Genomic DNA, 18,916 nt, shown 5'->3' with positions numbered 1-18,916 from the left:
CCATGGTCATGGCCAGCTTTGATCAATGTTTTTTTACTGCCCGAAAGCTGAGCAGGAGAAAAATCATTCAGTTTAGTCACTTTAGACATATCAGTTTTATTCTCTATAAAAGTCATTGCCCCCTAACCTTCTCTTGACTATCTTAAGTATCCATTACAAATATTCTAACTTCTGTGCAGAGCTTTTAGAGTCTTCTAATCGAAAGTCCTTGCATCTCTCTTTCTCCTTCTCTCTCTCTCCCTGTCTCCCTCTCCAATTCTCTCAAACTCATTGTCCCCATTGCTTGACTTCTAAGACTATCAACAGCACTCAATGTAGTCTTCTGCCTTCTAGGCAGAGTCTTGCATGGGAGAGTCCTCGCTGTCATTGCCGTCCGTACAGGATTTTCGGCTTTTCGTCAATTCTTCATGCTTGACAATTGTTTTTTATGCGCAGTTGCTCTCGATTTTTGTGTCAACAGCCTGGGAAATGTTGTGGGCTGTGAATGGAAAATCGATTCATTTATCATTCATGCGCAGGATGTGGGGCGACAGGATGTGACTGGGCACAAACGATTGTTGTGGCCAAGCCGCGGTGCATCCTGTTGCCCAATAAAAGGAGAAGGCATAAAAAAAGTGATGAACAGGATATCACAGCCGCAGCAGTGGCAGTGGCAGTGGCAGTGGCAGTGGCAGTGGCAGCGGCAGCGGCAGCTGCCTGCGATCGACCGCAAGTTCGCGCCCATGTTGCGGCCCAGTTAAGCCTTTAACTGCCGTGCAGGATCAACCAAAACAAACGCCACTGACCTCTTCATTATGGGATGTCAACGTCGCAGGACAATCGGACAGGATCACGATCAGTCACCAGCGCGCTGCTGGTTCACTGAACTGGAAAATTATGCAAGCGCGCGATGCGTCCCGGATTTAGAACGCCTTGCAAGATGCCGAGTTGCCCTAGGGCGGATCTGGACGAGCCCGAATTTGCCTTTCTCATTTGCGCTTGTTTTTATTGCCCCGTGTCGGACAATTGATTCCGTGACATAAATTCGGATGTAAACAGCCTTACGGTCAGCGATTGAGTTGTCACATAAATCACGGCCAGACGGACCTTTGCGAAGGGTTTGACACAAAGCACCCATACAAGCCCCTCTCTGTGACTGTGTGTGTGTGTGCGAGTCTGTTTTATATAACTGATAAAGCGCGCTAATTGCAGTTGGCTGCGCGAAAAGTAACTCAAGCAGTGAAGCCTGGGAAAGTAGATCTTCGCGTCGAGACTGTTTTCATTTGGAAGTGATGTCTAGTGAAGTTATATATCATTGCAATTGTCATCATTATCATTGCTGTTGTAAATATTATCATCATTACGTTTATCTTCATCTTTCACATTGGCATTGGCATGATAATTGCCATTAGCATGAGCATTAGCATTAGCATTGGCCTTGGCATTGGCATTGGCATTGTCATTGGCATTGGCATTAGCATTGGCTTTGGCATTGGCATTGGCATTGGCATTGGCATTGGCATTAGCATTGGCTTTGGCATTGGCATTGGCATTGGCATTGGCATTAGCATAGCAAAAACTTATTCTAATCTAAATAGATCTACTATATTTTACATAACTATATAAAGATCTGTAATATGGAACAATTTACTCTATAAGAAGCTAGTTTTAAATGCATAAAAAATAAATGTGAGTGAATAATATAACAAGTATATATAGCATATTATATATATATATAGTAAAATTATGAATTTTTATTTGAATGCCTTAAACTAATTTTCAGTTCTTCGGAATCCCCCTCCATGCGATGCAATTGGAGTTGAAATTTGTGCAATTTTCAGGTTAAGGCTTTGAGCAGGCTCTATGTGTGTGCGTGTGTGTGTGAGTGCAACCCTTTTTGGGTCGATCTTGTGGCTTATGTAGCTGGGAATAGGCAGGCGAACCTTTGCCCCGATTGCAATTGATTTGAAACGTATTAACCCATGACCGCTTTAGCCATTGTTTATTGACTAATTTGTGGTTTAAATTTTTGCGATTTCACAATTCGCATTCCTCGAGACAGATTGAGATTTATGTGCGAGTGTGTCTCTGTGTGTGTGTGTGTGCCAATAAATCTTTTTTTTTTTAAGTGTGCGAAAAGTTTTGGCGCGTTGTGCAGCGAGCGGGAAAACAACGAAAAAAAAAAACTATAAACAAAGCAAATGAGAGACGTGAGAACGAGGAGTGTAATCAAGGTTAAGGGTCGAACTATATCGCTTAGGTAGCTTGAACAAAACAGTTATAGTTATATATATATCTATCTATATCTATATATATTCCATATTCTGTGATACATTGAGTTTGGTAAAGGTCGCACCACCAGATCACATCACATCATTTAGATAAATCCTAAGAGCCTGCAGCAAGTGTTTTGACTTCCTGACTGCGCCCTAATTGACAGTTGTCAACGGGGGTGGGCGGGGGTTGAAAAACGGGAAGTTGTGGAGTCGTAAAACTGGCATCGGGAAATTAACCCGATGGCAAAACATCTGTAAGGGAGCTAAACAAATTTCTCATATGTCATAAAGTTGCAGATCGACGCTTGTGCTAATGTGTTAGGCGCGTGGGTCGTGGTTCGTGGGTCGTTGATCGCTGATAGTTGATGGAATTGGTGGTTGCTGGTGCTGGTGGCGGTGGCGGTGCTGGCGGTGCGATATGCATCGCGCTCTGCGTTAGCCTTTGACAGTTTGTCATTAGGCTGAGGGTTGCCAAAGGTACTTCAACCAACATAATAGCGATTCTCCTCCCCCTATTAGATGCATGGCAAGCATTTTGAGGGTTTTTCATAAATTTAATTGATTTTCTGCACTCGGACAACGGAGTCATTAGCAGATCCTTGAACAGCGATAAACCCAACCACTAACTGCTCCTGTTCTTATGATTAATGTACGCACTCATTGACTGAGAGGCAGAGAGAGAGAGAGAGAGAGAGAGAGAGAGAGAGAGAGAGAGAGAGGAGAGAGAGAGAGAGAGAGAGAGAGAGAGAGAGAGAGAGAGAGAGAGAGAGAGAGAGAGAGAGGAAGAAAGAGAGAAAGCAAGAGAGGAAGAGAGAGCGAGAGAGGGAGATACAGGAGAGAGACAGAGGAAAAGAGGGAGAGAAGAGATAGAAATAACGATAGAGAGGAATAGTGCGAGAGAGAGAGAGAAAGATAAAGTAAAAAGCGAGATGCGGATAAGGATAAAGAAATGGATATTAAAGTTGGTTCTTTAATGGTGTTATCTGTTGACTCTTCATATATATACATATATATTTAAGAAAACGTAATATGGGTAAAAACCTTCTGGTTAACATTGAAGCAAAATTATTGGATTCGTTGCTACCTCATGGCTATTCGGAAGATTCGTGTAGCTGTGCTGTATAAATTTCGCTGATATTGGGAATCGTAGTATAAGTTATGGCTCGTCTATTCCTCATGTCCAGTTCGTGGTCGATTATGAGTGCCGTTAGGTTGGGGCCTGTGACATGGGCGCTATCAAAGAGCTTCATGTGATACCAGCTAATAGCACGCAAAAATTCCACTAGAAGCAATTTATCATTTAGATATACACATATGATATAGTTAAGCTTATCTACTTACTTATTACGACTAACACCCAGTCAAGAATGCGTAGCATATTGCGTATAATACCTGCAATCATGATTGGTTTTTTTCTTTTTTGCAAAAATTTTAGTTTTGACTCGCAGCTCTCGTACCATTAAAAGCTAACTCTGACAAGCCTAAGTGAAATACAAATCACAGCACGAGTTGATAATCTGAAAATGAATGTGACACAGGCAGAACATCATGTGGAATTGCATTCTGATTGGCTTTCTGGCTGGAAAGAAGAGCTTTAATTGGAGTGAGGAAGAGACTGGAAGAGCTTGATGAGGGAACGAGAGAGTAAGTAGACATCTAACGGGCAGCTATTGTGTATGTATTGTGTTAAGACGTGCATCTGGAATTTTGTCTAACGGTTTGCAATCTAGAATGTTGCTATCCTTCGCCTAAGTGGGAGTGAGGTAGACAATGAGCGCGCATACCAGAAGCCTGTTGCGCAGCTAAGTAGAAGGGAGAAGGGGAGTTTATGTGGGAGTGAACGAGAGAGACTGAATGTCTAAAGCAAATGGGGTAGGAGCGAGGGAGAGATAGTGTGCGTGCAGAAGCTTGCTGCGTAACGTGTGTGGGCTGAAACTCTGCCTAGCTAAAGAGAAGGCGGAAGGGGAAAGCAAGAACTATACGAATGAAAGTGACAAACAGTGTTAGACAACGCACATGCATAGCTGCGTGCGTGTTGCAGCGCGTTTTCTCATGTGGAAAAGAGTAAATCTGGAAATTTGTCAGCCTGCCTGCTTGCCGGTCTTTGCCGTAGGCCAATCAATTACGAAAGAAAAAAACTTGAGGCAAAGGGTTAAAAGTTAGGGTAAGGCAGAGGAGAGAGCGAGTAAGATTCGATAAACTTAACATTTTATTCAAATTTAATTGCAGCCATGCATTAATTTTAATGTTTTGCATGGAACCTGATCCCAAGTAACTGTCAAATGCTTGACAAACTCTTCCAGCTGAGACGGGCAGAGAGAGAGTGTGAGTGAGAGAGATTTGATGTCCCGTTTGTGAAACTCATTTGCATAGGGAAGACAGGGCCAACCCTTTTTCTTTCTTTTACTTCTCGTTTGGCCAATGGCTTTTGCGGTCGCGAGGTTAGATTTATGAATAGCAACAACAATAACAATCTTCTGTAGTTTCCCTTCATTTCGCTCTAAATGCGCATTTTTATGTCTAAACTTTTGGATTTTCTTTTCGAAATTTTTGTAATTTTCTTGACAATTAAATATGCAAATGCCGCTAAACGTTTAGCCCCTGACCCAAGCCGTGCCTCAGGTCTTGGTCCTGGTCCTCGCTATTCCTCATATAATTTTATCGTATTTTGTCTCTGACCTGAATCAAATAAATAAAAAAACTTTTATTTAGAACTAAGACTTATCTTGATTCTTTGTTCATATTTCTTTCACATCAAATCGGGCAGAAAGTTATTTGTAGTGCATAAGGCTAAATATGGGCGAAAATTATGCAGAGGGTTAATTTGTATCATGCAGCATCTAACAAATAAACCATATCTTACTTCTATAATAAGTAAACTACTCAGAGACAATGAAATTTCAAGGAAAGCTAAACTAAGTCCATTTAGAGTTGGCAACTCTGGTTAAGTAAATTACAAATGTCAAATGAGTGTGACAGAGATAGAGTGCATCTGGCAGTAGCTAGATACATATGCAAATTTAGTTCCGACTGGCTGGCGCCCATTTTCTAGCTAAAAGCTTGTGTGACGTAGAGAGCGGAAGAGTGTGCAAAGCAGAAGGCTAATGCTCAGCGTGAGTGGGAGTGAGTGGGCAAGAGAGTGATTATTCTAAACAGCAAATAGCAGTGCTGTTAATAGAGAGAGCAATAGGAAATTGATAACTGTTTAAAATATGAGCAATCAATGGAGACTGGGAATGAGAGAGCGACAGAGCAAGCATGCTAAAATAAATTTGCATCGCAACTAACGGGGAGGGGAAGATAATAAAAAGATGGCGTTTCTCAAGTTCAAATCTAACTATCTCTTAAGCCAATATTAAGCCAAATATAATTAAATAACTACATTTTGATGTTTTCAATTGATAACAATAAAATTGGAATGGTTTTCTATTATTTGAAATAAAAGTGATATGCGTCCAGTCTATTTGACATATATACTACCTTGAGAGGCATTAGCTTGCCGGTGTTGGGTTACGTCAATGCTAATGTAACCTGTAAATTGCTCAACAAAATGGCGTAAATAAGATTATTTTTGACGTGGCTGTACAGCACTTTTTGACAGTGCTGTACAACGAGACACTTGTCTGTCAGTGCTCAGCTCACAATTGCTAGTTGCCAGTTACCAGTTGCCAGTTGCCAGTTGCCAGTAGGCTGGGCATTAAAAAAATTATCTAAACTACGTAAACTTAATTTTTGTTTTCCATAGAATTTGGTTTTTTCTTCAGTTTTTTATAGTGAATACCATGCGAAGGTATCAAATAGAACAGCAGCAACAGCAAAATCTACAAACCTATGATAGGACTAGCTACAGGCAGGTGGTGCCACAGCAGCAACAGCAACAGCAACAGCAGCCACAGCCGCAGCCCCAGCCGCAATCACTGATCGAAATGCAGAATGTGCCACCAACTGGTCTGTACCACAATGGTGTCTGGTATAACAACCTACAGTCGTTTGGCTCGTATCAGTCGATGGATGGCAATAGTCAACCACTGCAAGTCCTTGCGGCGCCGGTGGTGCAGCATGCAACCTATGATGGCCAGACATATTGCTGTCAGCCCGTGCAGATGCAGGAAAGTCCATCACCCACCCCCATTCCCACCGTCGCCGCTGCATATCGACCAGTGGAGCAACAGCCACAGCCACAGCTACAGCCACAACCACAGCCACAGCCACAGCAACAGCCACAGCCACAGTTACAGTTTGGCTATCAGCAGTCATATCAGCTGGTCCAGCCATTGCAGACCATACAGCTGGTGCCAGCGGCAACGACCAATACAACTGCCTACCTTTATCAGCCATACAATCAAACCTATCAGCCTGTACAGTTGGTCACGGCACCACCGAGCGCACCACAGTTGATTGCAGCACCAGCAAATGGGCCGCCAGCGAACGGCGTGCAGTTGTTGGTGGCTGCTGCCAATGTGCAGCAAATTCAGCAGGCAACTGCAGTTGCACCACCTTCGCCGATCGCACCACAACTGGAGCCAGGACAGCCGACTTATCCCTATCAAATATACAACTATCAGGATGCAACGGCACAACCGATTCAAGTACATCCACATCCACCCTCACCCGCACCACCACTGCCACCACCACCTCTGCCGCCACTGCCGCCACCGCCATTATCATCATCGCCATCATCATCGTCATCATCATCATCGTCATTGACATCATGTTCATCCTCATCGCAATCGACACCACCACAACTACCACCTCAGTCGATTGGGCTGCTGCCCACGCCCGACATGCAGCCCCAGTTGCCCGATTCCTTTGGCTATCCGTGCTACAACTACCAAGTGGTGCCGCGCAATCAGCTGCTTGCAGCACCACCACCCCTACAGCCCGTTGAAGTCGAGCCAGAACTGATTGAGATCGACATTGCGCTAGCCAGCGATGTCTACATAACAAGAACGCGCGAAAAGCTAATGGTCACCATCTACAAGCAGCGCGGCATGGGCAAATCCGATTTCCCCCAGAACGTCTACATAAATGGGGGCCTTCAGGTTGATGGCCAGCTTCAAGCTGACCTGGACAACAAATCGGGCTATATTCAAACCACTCAGGGACCATATACAAATCCTTACAATGTTTCCCCACATTATGAGGTGAGTTCGTATCCGCTGTTTCCTCTCCTCCCTCTACCTCTCCAAGAGTTTTTTTCTCACTTTCTAAAGGTAACTCATGATGGTGCTGTCTATGAAGAGGTCTCTCAGGACTATATGGAATCGCCAGAGCCTATGTTTTATGCCCGGGAACAGGTAATATATATAGATGCAATATTTGTATGCCCTGTACCCATTCCGAGGATGAAGAAGTTGCTGACTTAGCCGTTTCTTCAATCGATAAATATCGATTTGCTGAGCCAACATTGCATCTTAATAATATGTAGCTACTATAGGAGTAACCGGGTTCAAAAGTTATTTAAATATTCATGTAGAATAGGAAGAACATGTTTGTTTATGCAATTCCTTGCACTTGTCGATAAATATCGATTTGCTGAGTCAGCTTGCAGCCGATACGTGCTTGCTATAAGAGCCGAAGATTTATTGTGTGAATCATATAGACACATAGAAAAACTGGAAATCTACAGGTTTCTCATGCCGCATCTCCTTTCATATATCGATAAATATCGATTTTCTGTTTTTCGTTAACTGTATGGACTAGAAATTGCTATATGTATACACGTGTATATACTAATTTATCCGCTGTGTAGTTTAGCACTTTCTCAAATGTATCGATTAATATCGAAATGCTGAGCCTGATTTTTCCATATGCAATATATTATAATATATAGGATAGAACATAGCATATTTGAATATATATATATATATGTCTGTTAAAAAACACTTTTGATTTGAATTAGACCTTCGCACATAAATCGATAAATATCGTTTTGCTTTGCTTGCTTTTACGTGTTCTGTCCCCATCTACCCCCACCTATCTCTTTACCCTAAATACACTTACCTCGACTATCGATAAGTATCGATATTATAGGTACAGATGCATGTTATCCGTTATGTTAGGTAATAGATAATAGCTAAATGGGTACAGGATATCTATAGGTCGGCTAATTCGCACGACTAGAGCACATCATTTATCGGGGTTCCCTCTCTATAACAACTGTGCCTCACAGTCGATGCATGAGTTTGGTCAAGCAAATGGGATGGAGCAGTTCGTGCCGGGGTTTCAGCCATTCAATATGCACGATCAGTCGCATTTGATTGAATGCGCCGAGATGGAAGGCAGATACCTTCAGGAGGCACCGAATGGAATGGAAGCCCCGATGGAAAATCCATACGAACAGTTCCGAGCACCGCGTCGCGTCGTGCAGTCTTTCAATCCAATGATGTTGACGAAGTCATCAAAAAACGAAGCAAAATATCAGAAGAGCAACTACGTAACATCAAAGCAGAGCCAGAAGCTAATGAGGCAGCAGCCGGAAATTATAGTTAGGGAAATTCTGAAGCCACCTCCCAAGGAGAGTGTTGAGGAAGAACCGTTGCCCTCGATCACTAATGAGAACACATCGGTGCAGGTGATTGAAATTGAAGTTCACGAGTCCGATTGCAAGGCAGATCAGAGTTTGACTAGTGTTGAGTTGGAAACACCTCAAGCTGTATCGGATACAAGTCGCTTCAACACGAAACTCGAGCAACAACTGTCGGAACACTCGGAACCTTTTGTGCCTCGCTTGACTCCGGGAAATGCAAACAGCAGCCAAGCTGCTGAAAATTCATCTGAATGTAAGCAATTCACTGAAGTCAGCTACATGTCCCAAGCTGAGGGGGAGGCATCAAGGTGTGAGTGCATAACGCCAGAGATCTTGGAACCAGCTCAAGGCTCGCCCAAGGACCCATTGGCCCAGTCCGATCCAGCGGCTGACTCCAAGTCAGTTTCAAAAAACTCTAAACATGAAAGTTTGAAGCAAACTCAAAAGGCAAAGCCCATACCAAAGATTTCCAAGAAGAAAGCCAAACTTTTGGCGCGCAAAAAGCAAAAGCCATTTCAATTACACACGGAGATCAAATCGAACCAAAAGAAATCCCCAATGAGTCCGAACTTATCTCCGATTGTCTTCAAGCTTCCGACCCAGGAGAAATCTCTTGAGGTACTATCAAAGACCTCAACCGAAAGCTTTACAACGAGATTAGCTCAGGGCAATTCGAAGATCAGCCCCAAGCCAGCTCGAGAGGATGTCAAAGCTACTAATCCAAAGGCAGCTCCAATGATGTCGAAGAGCTTAACTAAGCTACCTTTGAAGACTTTGCCGTGTGACAAAACTCAAAGAACTTTACCTGAAGTAAGCCCAAAGGTTTCAGAGAAGCCATGGAAATTGCTTAATCAAAAATTTGTTAAGCTCGATTCAGCACGAGCTACAAACGAGGCAGATTCTTCTACAAAAAATGGAAGATTAGAGCTGCCTCAGATCCAAGCCCAAAGCGCCGACACGAACCTGAAGTGTATTACCCCAAATAGAGCGAGCAGCATTGTATTGGCACCAGCCAATCCCAGCCGATCTATGGGACCGGAAAATGCGCTTCATGCTGCACCAAAGACGTCTCAAGCCAAGCCAAAGCTAGATATAGTCAAGATTGCAGAAGTTAAGACAAACAGGAAGTCAAGTTTAATCGAAGAAAAGAAAACGTCGGAAATTGTTCCATCAGATAAACCATCCAAAACTGTTTTCACAAAGCAAGCAAAACAACTTCAGCCAAGCAGATCTCTAGATCTCTTGAAGAAGCCATTAAATATATCCCTTAAGAATAGTAAAGCAAGCTTAGCTGATGCTGCCAAGCTAGAAGATCAAACAACATCAGGTGCAGACGCAGAGCTGATAGCTACAGAAGTCACTGGACTGGCAGAACGTACTTTAGGAGTTCTTGACTCCATAGACATTAAGAAAAGTGAACCGATGTTATTCACAGAGAATGCATCTTTCGCAAAGCTCGCGAAAAATGAGAGCGAGCGGGCTGCAACTGTTGCAAAGTCGTCCAAGAGCGGAAAGAAGCAACCGAAGCCAACTGCAGCAGATGCTACTATGCCGGACCTACAGAAAAAGAAATTGAATATGGGCTTGGAGGATACGAAGTTGGTGAAGGTAGAGAAAAGCGACTTGAAGGGGATGGAGTCCAATCAAAAGGACTTCAACTTAGTTAGTGATGAGGTGGATCCAAAGACGAATCAATTGAAGTTAGCCTCAGAGAGTGTCGGGTCGGTAGGGCTGAAGAAACCCGACTCGAAGTTGATTTTGCAAGGTGTAGCGTCAGTGGAGCCCCAGAAAAAGGAATCGAAGTTGCCTGCGAAGAGTGCTATGTCAGTAGAGCTCAAGAAAGCTCAATCGAAGTTCGCTTTAGAAGGTGTCAAGCCAACAGAGATCAACAAGAGCTACTTAGGCCTAGCTCTAGAGAATCAAATATCCGAAGCGCTCAAGCAAAACGAATTGAAGCTGGCTTCAGACGGTGCAGAGCAAGCTGAGCCACAGCCAGAACATGTCAGTCAGGGGATCCCAGTCCCAGGTGAAACAGAGGTAGAGCTTAAGGCAAGCCAATCCAGATCAAAATTAGTTTCAAGTCAAGATAAAACGAAAAATAATTCAAAAAAATCGCAAAATATCGCAGTTGCCACGCCTTCGACTCAAGCTCCGGCCGAGGCAGCGGCAAGTGAGTTGGGCGAGGCGACTGCCAAGCCAATCAGGCTCGATGATCCAGTGTTGGATGCCGTCGAAGCGGAGCCACCGGTACAGCCTTTTCGTGTTAACTCAAAGAGTATCTCGAAGAAGAAATACCCCAAACTCACCAAACTGGAGCGCAAGGCGCTTCGGCGCGAGGCGACGAAGGCTCAAATCGAATTGCAGGCGGCACAGAAAGAGAAGAAAGTAAAAGAAAATGAACAGATGACGAAGACAAAAGATGAACCGATTAAAGAGCCCGAGTGCAAGAAGAAGAAAAGAAACCATACTTCCGATTCGGAGCAGAGCGAAAAGACAGCCAATTCCAGTTCCGAAGAGGAAGCCGAATGCCCGGCCCTCAAAGAGGTCGGCGATCCGCTCTTGCGACGCAAGCTTATGACAATCATTCAAAAAATTATCAATCTGTGATCTATCAAAATTATTTCACAATAAAGAATATAAAAAAGTATTAGTCACTAATTGAAATGCTGCGAACTAGTTATAAATAATTGGTTCTTGCATCGATAAGGCTCGATAGCCTTTTGCCTGTAATGGAACCAGCAATGGAACCAGTAATGGAACTTGTAATGGAAACAGTGATGGAACTTGTAATGGAACCAGCAATGGAACCAGTAATGGAACCAGTATTAGAACCAGTAATGGAACCACTACTAGAACTAGTCATTTGATTATTTTGTATCCGTACTAATACGTCCCTACTAGCTTCTGTTCAGGTTCCTTTACTGCCTCTCTTACTAGTTCGACACCTACTTCCCTCACTGGTTCCAATACAAGTTCCATTTCAAAAGTTCAACTTTTAAGGGATAAAATAATTGTATTTCAAAGTGCCTTAAGACACAGTTCTTTTGAGACTAGATCATAGTGATTCCAGCAGTGGTTCACGAACTTCATTTCACAATGGGAATTGCCAAAGAGGAAGCAGTTAGGCAAATCTTGATGCCAAACCCCTTGCCGTTCCGGTTCATAGTTCAGCTCTAGCTAGACCTGTAGCCAGTTTTCAGGTAACTATGTGCCAATACGCCAGATGAACTGGATGAACAGAAGGATCGTAATCCAAATTAAATTGTTGTCAACTGTGAAACTCGCAGCCTGCGACAAATGCCGATTTGCAGGGTCTCGTGTGGCTGGGACTAATTAGGTGTCGAAAGGCTTAACAACGCCTACAAATCCATTGGGCCGAACTACCTGCTCGTTACATACCTTGCTTACCTGAGCCGACTCAGCTGCTCGCCGCTTTCATTGAGCGCTTCATTCTTTCGTATCTCTCTGTTTGGATCTATGCATATTCTAATTCTAATCCTTGCCTTAGGAACTTCCTTCTCTGGCTCGTTTGCTTTCAAATTGCGACAAATGTTGCATTGCAACTGATGAAAGGTGCAAAAAGGTGTCGCAAATCCTATCCAGACTGAGCCGCCTCTATCTCCGCCTCTGCCCAAGCAGCTGTGCGGGTGTCTAGATATAGGATCTATATATGCAGATAAGTATTTCAGAGCCGATCTCCAATGCAGCCTTTGTTTATCGTTTGCTAATCCCAACTCAAGCAGAACTCTCATTAGGCAAGCGAAATTAAGGACTAACTTGAACCACAGAAAACTATTATATAGGTCCATGTAACTGGTATTTGTTCGCTGGAATCTTAAACAAATGAATCGGCTAGATGAATCGGGGTCTGTTCCAGATCGAATGCCAATAGTCAGTAGATATATATTGTCAATCAAGACGGCGAGCTCTTTGTGTTACAGGAGACCTTACCTTGAGAGCGGGAGAGCGTAAGAGTGGGAGAGTAGGGGAGAGGGAGAGTAAGAGTTAACTTAAGTTAGTCGAGTGTTTCATTGTTTTTTTTTGTGTCGTGCTTAGCTGGCCTGTCAGCTGGCACGTGGACGCTTTACCGGTTTGCACCTCAATTTTTGGGCCCATCAAACGGGCGACTAACTCATCTAATTGGCAACCGGTAGTCGCCGGGCTCTACCACTAAGCGCTACAGTCTTATCTCTCGCAGTTATCGTAATTGCATCGCGAGTGAACACATTCGACTGTGTCATGTCACATGTCACAGCGCCCGAGCTACTCGCTACTTCGGATGCAAGTTGAGAGAAATGAACAAGGGCAAAGGGCAAAGGGCAAAGGGCAAAGAAAGCCTCACGCGTATCGATATCGGCGCAGCCTTATAAAGGAGTTTTGCTTTTGCCACGACCCTATTGTGAGAGCCAATTTATTGCTCAATTTATATTTTTGCTTAGATTGTCAATAATTCAATAGCTCAAAAATGTTGAAGAGAGAGAGAGAGAGATTGAGATTGAGGGGCAGAGGAAGAGAGCGGAGCGGGGTAAAGTAGAGCTAAAAGTAGAGACTGAGTCAGGGTGGCACTGCAGAGTGCCAAAAGTTCAATAATTTATGAAAAAGAGTAAGAGAAAGTTAGATAGAGAGAGAGAGAGAGAGAGACGGAGAATACATGGAGATAAAGATTGATAAGGAAAGATAGATAGACAGGACAGAGAGAGAGGAGCACAGTTACAAAGTGACAGAGAAAAGCATCAAGAGAAATATAGATATAGAGATAGAGACTTAGAGTGAGAGATAGAGAGGCAAGAATGGAGATACTGAAGGAGAGAAGAGAGAGGGAAGAAAGTAAGTCTAGGATAAATCAGAGTTACGCAGGAAGTAGGAAATAGAGGTAGGGCAGGGACAGAGGAGAGTTGGGGTCAGGGAAGAACTCAACCTCTCCTAAGACAAATTGAGTCAGGCTTCCCTCAAACTCAACTCAAGCTCGCAGCCAATTTATTTTAGCTTAGACTGTCAATAGTTCAATAACTCATAATAAAAGAGATATCTTCTGCTCTCCCGAAAGATAGAGCGGGTAGAGGGTAGAGTCAAGGCAGAGCCTCTACCCCGATCATGTGTCCTGAATAATTTGCATAAATTGACATTTGCATATGTCTTCGGGGCTGGTGTCTGAAAGTCGAAGTCGAAAACGGAGTCTGAGTCTGTCTCTCTGCGTTCGACAGCTGCCGCTCCGTCCCGCCCCTGGCTGACTTTGTACCCTTGTTGCTCAAAAGGTGTGAGCGCATGTAATAGACATGCAAGATGCAAGATGCAAAATGTAAATCCAAAATATAAAATGCAAATGTAAATGGAAATTGGGCAAGAGCAAGAGAAAAATTCCGTTTTGTTTTTGTTTTTGTTTTTGTTTGGCTGTATATTTTGTTTTGATATGTAAGTTGATATATATGATATTTGATTTTCAACTTTCCCAAATTAACTGCGTCGCGTCCACCCTCTCCCAGTGCGACGACGCTTGCTTTGTTTCCCACTCGAGCCGACAGCTGCCTCAGACTATGCGAATTAGCTCCAACTGACGTTGTCTTCCATATGGCCAAGTTGTCCGAGCGTGACGCTAGATGTAATATCCAGCGGCAGTTCTGAATTTAGCACTGCATACGACTGTCCATCAATAAGTAAGTTAGTCAATCAATCAGTCAGTCAATCGGTCAGTCAAGCAGTCATACTCAGTCATACAGTTAGACAGCTTATCAATCAGTCAATCAGCCGCTTAGCCCGTTCGTTAGTCAGTGCATCAGACTGTCAATCAGTCAGTCAGCTTATCAATCAGTTAATCACTCAGTCAACCAGCCGCTTAGCTCGTCCGTTAGCCAGTGAATCAGACTGTCAATCAGTCAGTCAGTCAGTCAGTCAGTCTTGCAGTCAGTCAATCACTGTGTCAGTCAATCAGTAAATCGATCAGTCTGACTGCCAGATTGACTGACTAATTGACATAGTTCAGCTAGCTATATATGCAAATAGAGTAGTCGCAAAAGCTGTCAATCTTAAATCATACCACATATCATATATCTCTATATACTATATATATATACCATATCTATATCTCTATGTACTATATAAATCTATCTCTGTCTGTATCTCTATCTATCAGTATGCAAAATCAATTAATTCTTGTGATTCTCATAAATTTGAGACTTGATAAATGACGAATAGATCTAATCCAGAGATGCACAGGAATTTCATGCATATGCAATATGAATTGCATTGCGCATATGGGACTATAGCATCATGCATCACAGGACTCTCGAGAGGTGAAAGAGTGGCAGAGGCAAGGAAATGATCTAACAAATGTTGCATATCATTAATGCAAATCTGGGTGAAGGCTGTGATCTGCTGCTCCCTTTTTTCGCACTACCCTTAGCTGTCATGTGAGTGACAAATATTATTATAACAGTTGCAAAACTGATCAGAGGCAGCGGCAGATATAGTGAGAGGGGGAGAGGTAGCTGCTGCTGCATGGATTTGCATTGTCTGGTTCATTAAGTGCGGCTCACTTGACAGCGATTGAGGAGAAATGCAGAAAAGGTAAATTGGAGAAACCCTTGCGTTCGGATTTTGCGGCCTGAGTCGTGAGAGAAAAGAAAACAGCTTAAACTCAACTTCAGAGTACCCCTCCCCCCTCGCTTCGCCCTCTGCGTGCAACCCTTTTTCGCTTTTCTTCTTCTGAAGTGCGCAAAAATTTAAATGATGTCAAGGTGGATGAGTTCGATGAGTTCGATGAGCTGCGATCGGATTAGATTTCAATCATTTGCAATTTTCCGCATTTACGCGAACTGCAGCAGGAGAAGAAGAGTCGGGAGAGCTAGAGGGAGAGGGAGAGGAAAGGAGCGTAGCCAACGCCTTGAAAGAAAAGCATCGCAACACCAAAAAGAAAATTGAAATACAAAGACAACAAATTGATCTTTCACGAGATGAAACGCTTTGCGCCGAGAGATCCTTTGCAAGATGAAGTAAGAAGAAGAGACAGGGAACAAATTGATAGCGAGAGCTATACTTGGAGATACATAGAGAAGGAGCTAAAGGTAGAGAATGAGAGAGAGAAAGTGAAAGAGAAAGAATAGCAAAGAAAGAGAGAGATTTAATAAAGAGAGAGAGCGAGTGAGCGAGAGAGAAAGCGGGAGGCGAGAGATAGAGAGGAAGCTGGAACTAGTAATGCGAACCAAACCTCTATTAGATGTTATTCAAGTCATGGAGTTACCCAGTTCTCTAGACTCATGCAGTTCTGATCAGGCATTATCATATATACCTATCGATCAGTAAGGCCTTTGTTTAGTAGTGTCACAATAGAACTGGAACTTGTGGTTCATGAACAGAGCAGCAACTCAATAGAACAAAACTAAAAAAATAAAATAAGCCAAGAACTGATCAAGAACACATGGAGTATGATTCATGATCGCTTACTGATCTTCACAGATCACTTAAGGGAACGAACTAGAATTGGCTTTGAACCTGATCGAACTAGAAAGTAATATGATTATATCTTGTTCCTCTTCTTCTTTATTTAACTAAGTCTTTTAAATTCAAAATTTGTTTCTAGCCATAGCTGACAAAAGATATTGCATTCTATATCCTTTGGCTAGTTTCGCTCTATATCAAGTTATCTTCATCTGAATCTTCAGCTTGTTAGCCTCAGCTCAATTTCATTTCGGCCTCAATTGCTTGAAGTGACTTGAGCACCTGCTGTCGAGCAATTGGAAATTGAAAATTGGCTCTAATGAATGGCCTGGCTCACAGCAAATAACATGTTATATAGAGCACAGCTCTCCCTCTCTCCCTCTCTCTCCCTCTCTCTCTCTCTTTCCTTCTGCCCCTCACGCTCGCTTCTTCGTTCTCTGCTTCAGTTGAGAATTGTTGGTAAGGGACATGCCTGGACGGCCAACAGGTGAGTTTTGCATCTTGAAGGATACGCCTAGTTAGAGCATAGTATAACAGAGCGTGAGAGAGAGAGTGGGAGCCAAAGAGAGAGGGAGAAAGGTAGAGAGAAAGTGAGCGAGGGAGAGGCGATTGGGATATGCATATTTAGCGCCTGCTTCTAATGGTTGCCAGGACCCGCAGGACATGCCAATCTAGACGCGACGTGTCGACTGTGTCAAGGTGGCTTTGTGCCTGTGAGTGCTTGCTGTCAGCTACCCTGTGCAGGCTTTACACCTTAAACAAGGTATATTGGCTGTCTTTTTCTGGAATATTCGGGCTGTCTGTAGGATATACCTAATAATATTTCTACTCTTGTGTATTTGCTAATTACAGGGTATAAGTTAAATGGAAGGTCTCATTGCTCATCTGGCCTATTAGTGAAGTACAGGGTATCTGTTAGTCAGGCACCACTTCTCACTGTCTCTTTCCTTCGCTCGCTCTCTTGCAGCTGTTTTTTGCACATGTTTACACATTTGTCTGACATTCGACTTCCTGACAGGACATGCAGGACACGCAGCACGCCCGCTCCCCAGAGTCCCGAGTCGTGCGCAGCCTGCGCCCGCCTCGATCAGCGTCCATTGTTTGCCTACAATTTTTTGCAACTGTTTCGCCGCCGAGGCACGCGCAGGACGCAGGACGCAGGACGCAAGTCCTGACCGGGGTAAAAGTGCGCAAATGCATGGAAGGGTCAGGCGAAGGCACACTGCACACTGCACACTGCAGACTGTAGCCTGAAGAGTGAAGAGTGAAGTGTGCAAAAAAAAGTGCGGGTCGAAAGGTGCGCTCGACTGCATCAATCGACTTTTCTCACTTCAGCGCAATATTTAAGCGGGCCCATTATACAAGCCATAGCTCGACCAACACGTAGCTATGTATACACATATATACATGAGGATTTTCCACTTTTCCAGCGTGTTTTCCACTTTTCATTTGGCGAACAATCAAAGTGTGCCATCAAATGGTTTTTCAATGAAGCTGTGAACTCGTTTCAAACATTTAGAACAGCATAAAGAGATCAGATGCTCCATTGTTATCAAAGACAAATGCGAACTCTATTAACTGCACTCTCTCTCTCTCTATCTCTCTCTCTCTCTCTCTCTCTCTTTCTCTATCTCGCTGAGAGTGTGTGAAGTGTAGGGGCGTTGCAAATTGAATTCAATTGAATTGTAAAATGTTTCAATTTGCTTTAAGGATAATAAAACATGAGGAAATATGAGCTGAAGTGCAGTTTCGGAGTAAGTGAAAATTATAACAATAAATTAATATACATTAATATATAAATCGTTCACTTAAATTGATATATTCGGAGTTACTTTTAAAAATAAAATAAATGCACTTGAATTTATATATTCGGAGTTACTCCGAAGTCAACTTAATTATATTTTATCGAAATCAAAGAAAATTGCTGTTGCTATTGCCGCCTTTTACTACAAAGCGTTGCTATTTTCGGAGTAATTGTAGAGAGTTCAAGCCATTTTGCGAGTTTTCGGAATAGTTTTGTTTTTACTTTTTTCGGCTTTATAGCTTCGCTCAAGATTTGCATGAAGAAATAGTTTTAAGCATATTCGGATTTTCTGCTTAGAGCTTAAGCTTACGCCTAAGATTCGGACTTTAAGCTTGCATCGAATCATTTGAGCTATTAGCTGAAAGTACTATTCGGAGTTTCGGAGTAATTGAAAATATGGTTCAGTTTGGATAGTTCCGCTTCTTCTATAGCAAAAGATTTCCCCTTAGACATGTTTTTTTTTTCGGAGTAAAAATTTGACTCCGAAATGCGCTGAAAAAGTCAGCAAGTTCGGATTGAGGCTTTGAGACTTAGAACTTCTATTGAGACATAGAAAACCAAAAATCTCTCATCATGTAGAAAATCTGAGAGCTCTATTCGAATTCGGAGTGAGCTGAAAATGCTTGGACGGATTTAAAATAAAAGTTGAAAGTAATTTATGGTATATATAAGTATAGTAATTGGAATGTTGTAGTCTGTTGAGCAAGCTGAAACTAGAGCACAGTTCACGGTTCGCATTGGTGTGTGAAACTAGATTTCGGAGTGGGCAATAGGTATATGTGTATGATGTGAGGTGAGAGAGCTCGGGATGGACTCCATTTCACATTCAATCAAAATCAAATTAAAGAGCTGCTTGTTAAATGAGACGGCACGGCAAAGTGGGAAAATGGGAAA

At 43.0% G+C, this 18,916-nt stretch overlaps 1 protein-coding gene across 1 annotated transcript; it reads left to right on the top strand.

The window, feature by feature from the left end:
• Positions 1 to 5,959: 5,959 nt before the first annotated feature.
• LOC111605530 lies at positions 5,960 to 11,391 on the top strand. The gene is made up of 3 exons (XM_023324093.2): positions 5,960 to 7,399; positions 7,469 to 7,552; positions 8,428 to 11,391. Exons 1-3 carry the CDS (start codon positions 6,038 to 6,040, stop codon positions 11,389 to 11,391), a joined length of 4,410 nt encoding a protein of 1,469 aa, XP_023179861.2. The 5' UTR covers positions 5,960 to 6,037.
• Positions 11,392 to 18,916: the final 7,525 nt, after the last annotated feature.

The sequence above is a fragment of the Drosophila hydei genome, unplaced genomic scaffold, assembly GCF_003285905.1.
Source record: "Drosophila hydei strain 15085-1641.00,03,60 unplaced genomic scaffold, DhydRS2 tig00000296-arrow-arrow-pilon, whole genome shotgun sequence".
In the NCBI taxonomy this organism is placed as follows: domain Eukaryota; kingdom Metazoa; phylum Arthropoda; class Insecta; order Diptera; family Drosophilidae; genus Drosophila; species Drosophila hydei.
This window is presented reverse-complemented; position numbering and strand designations above follow the sequence as displayed.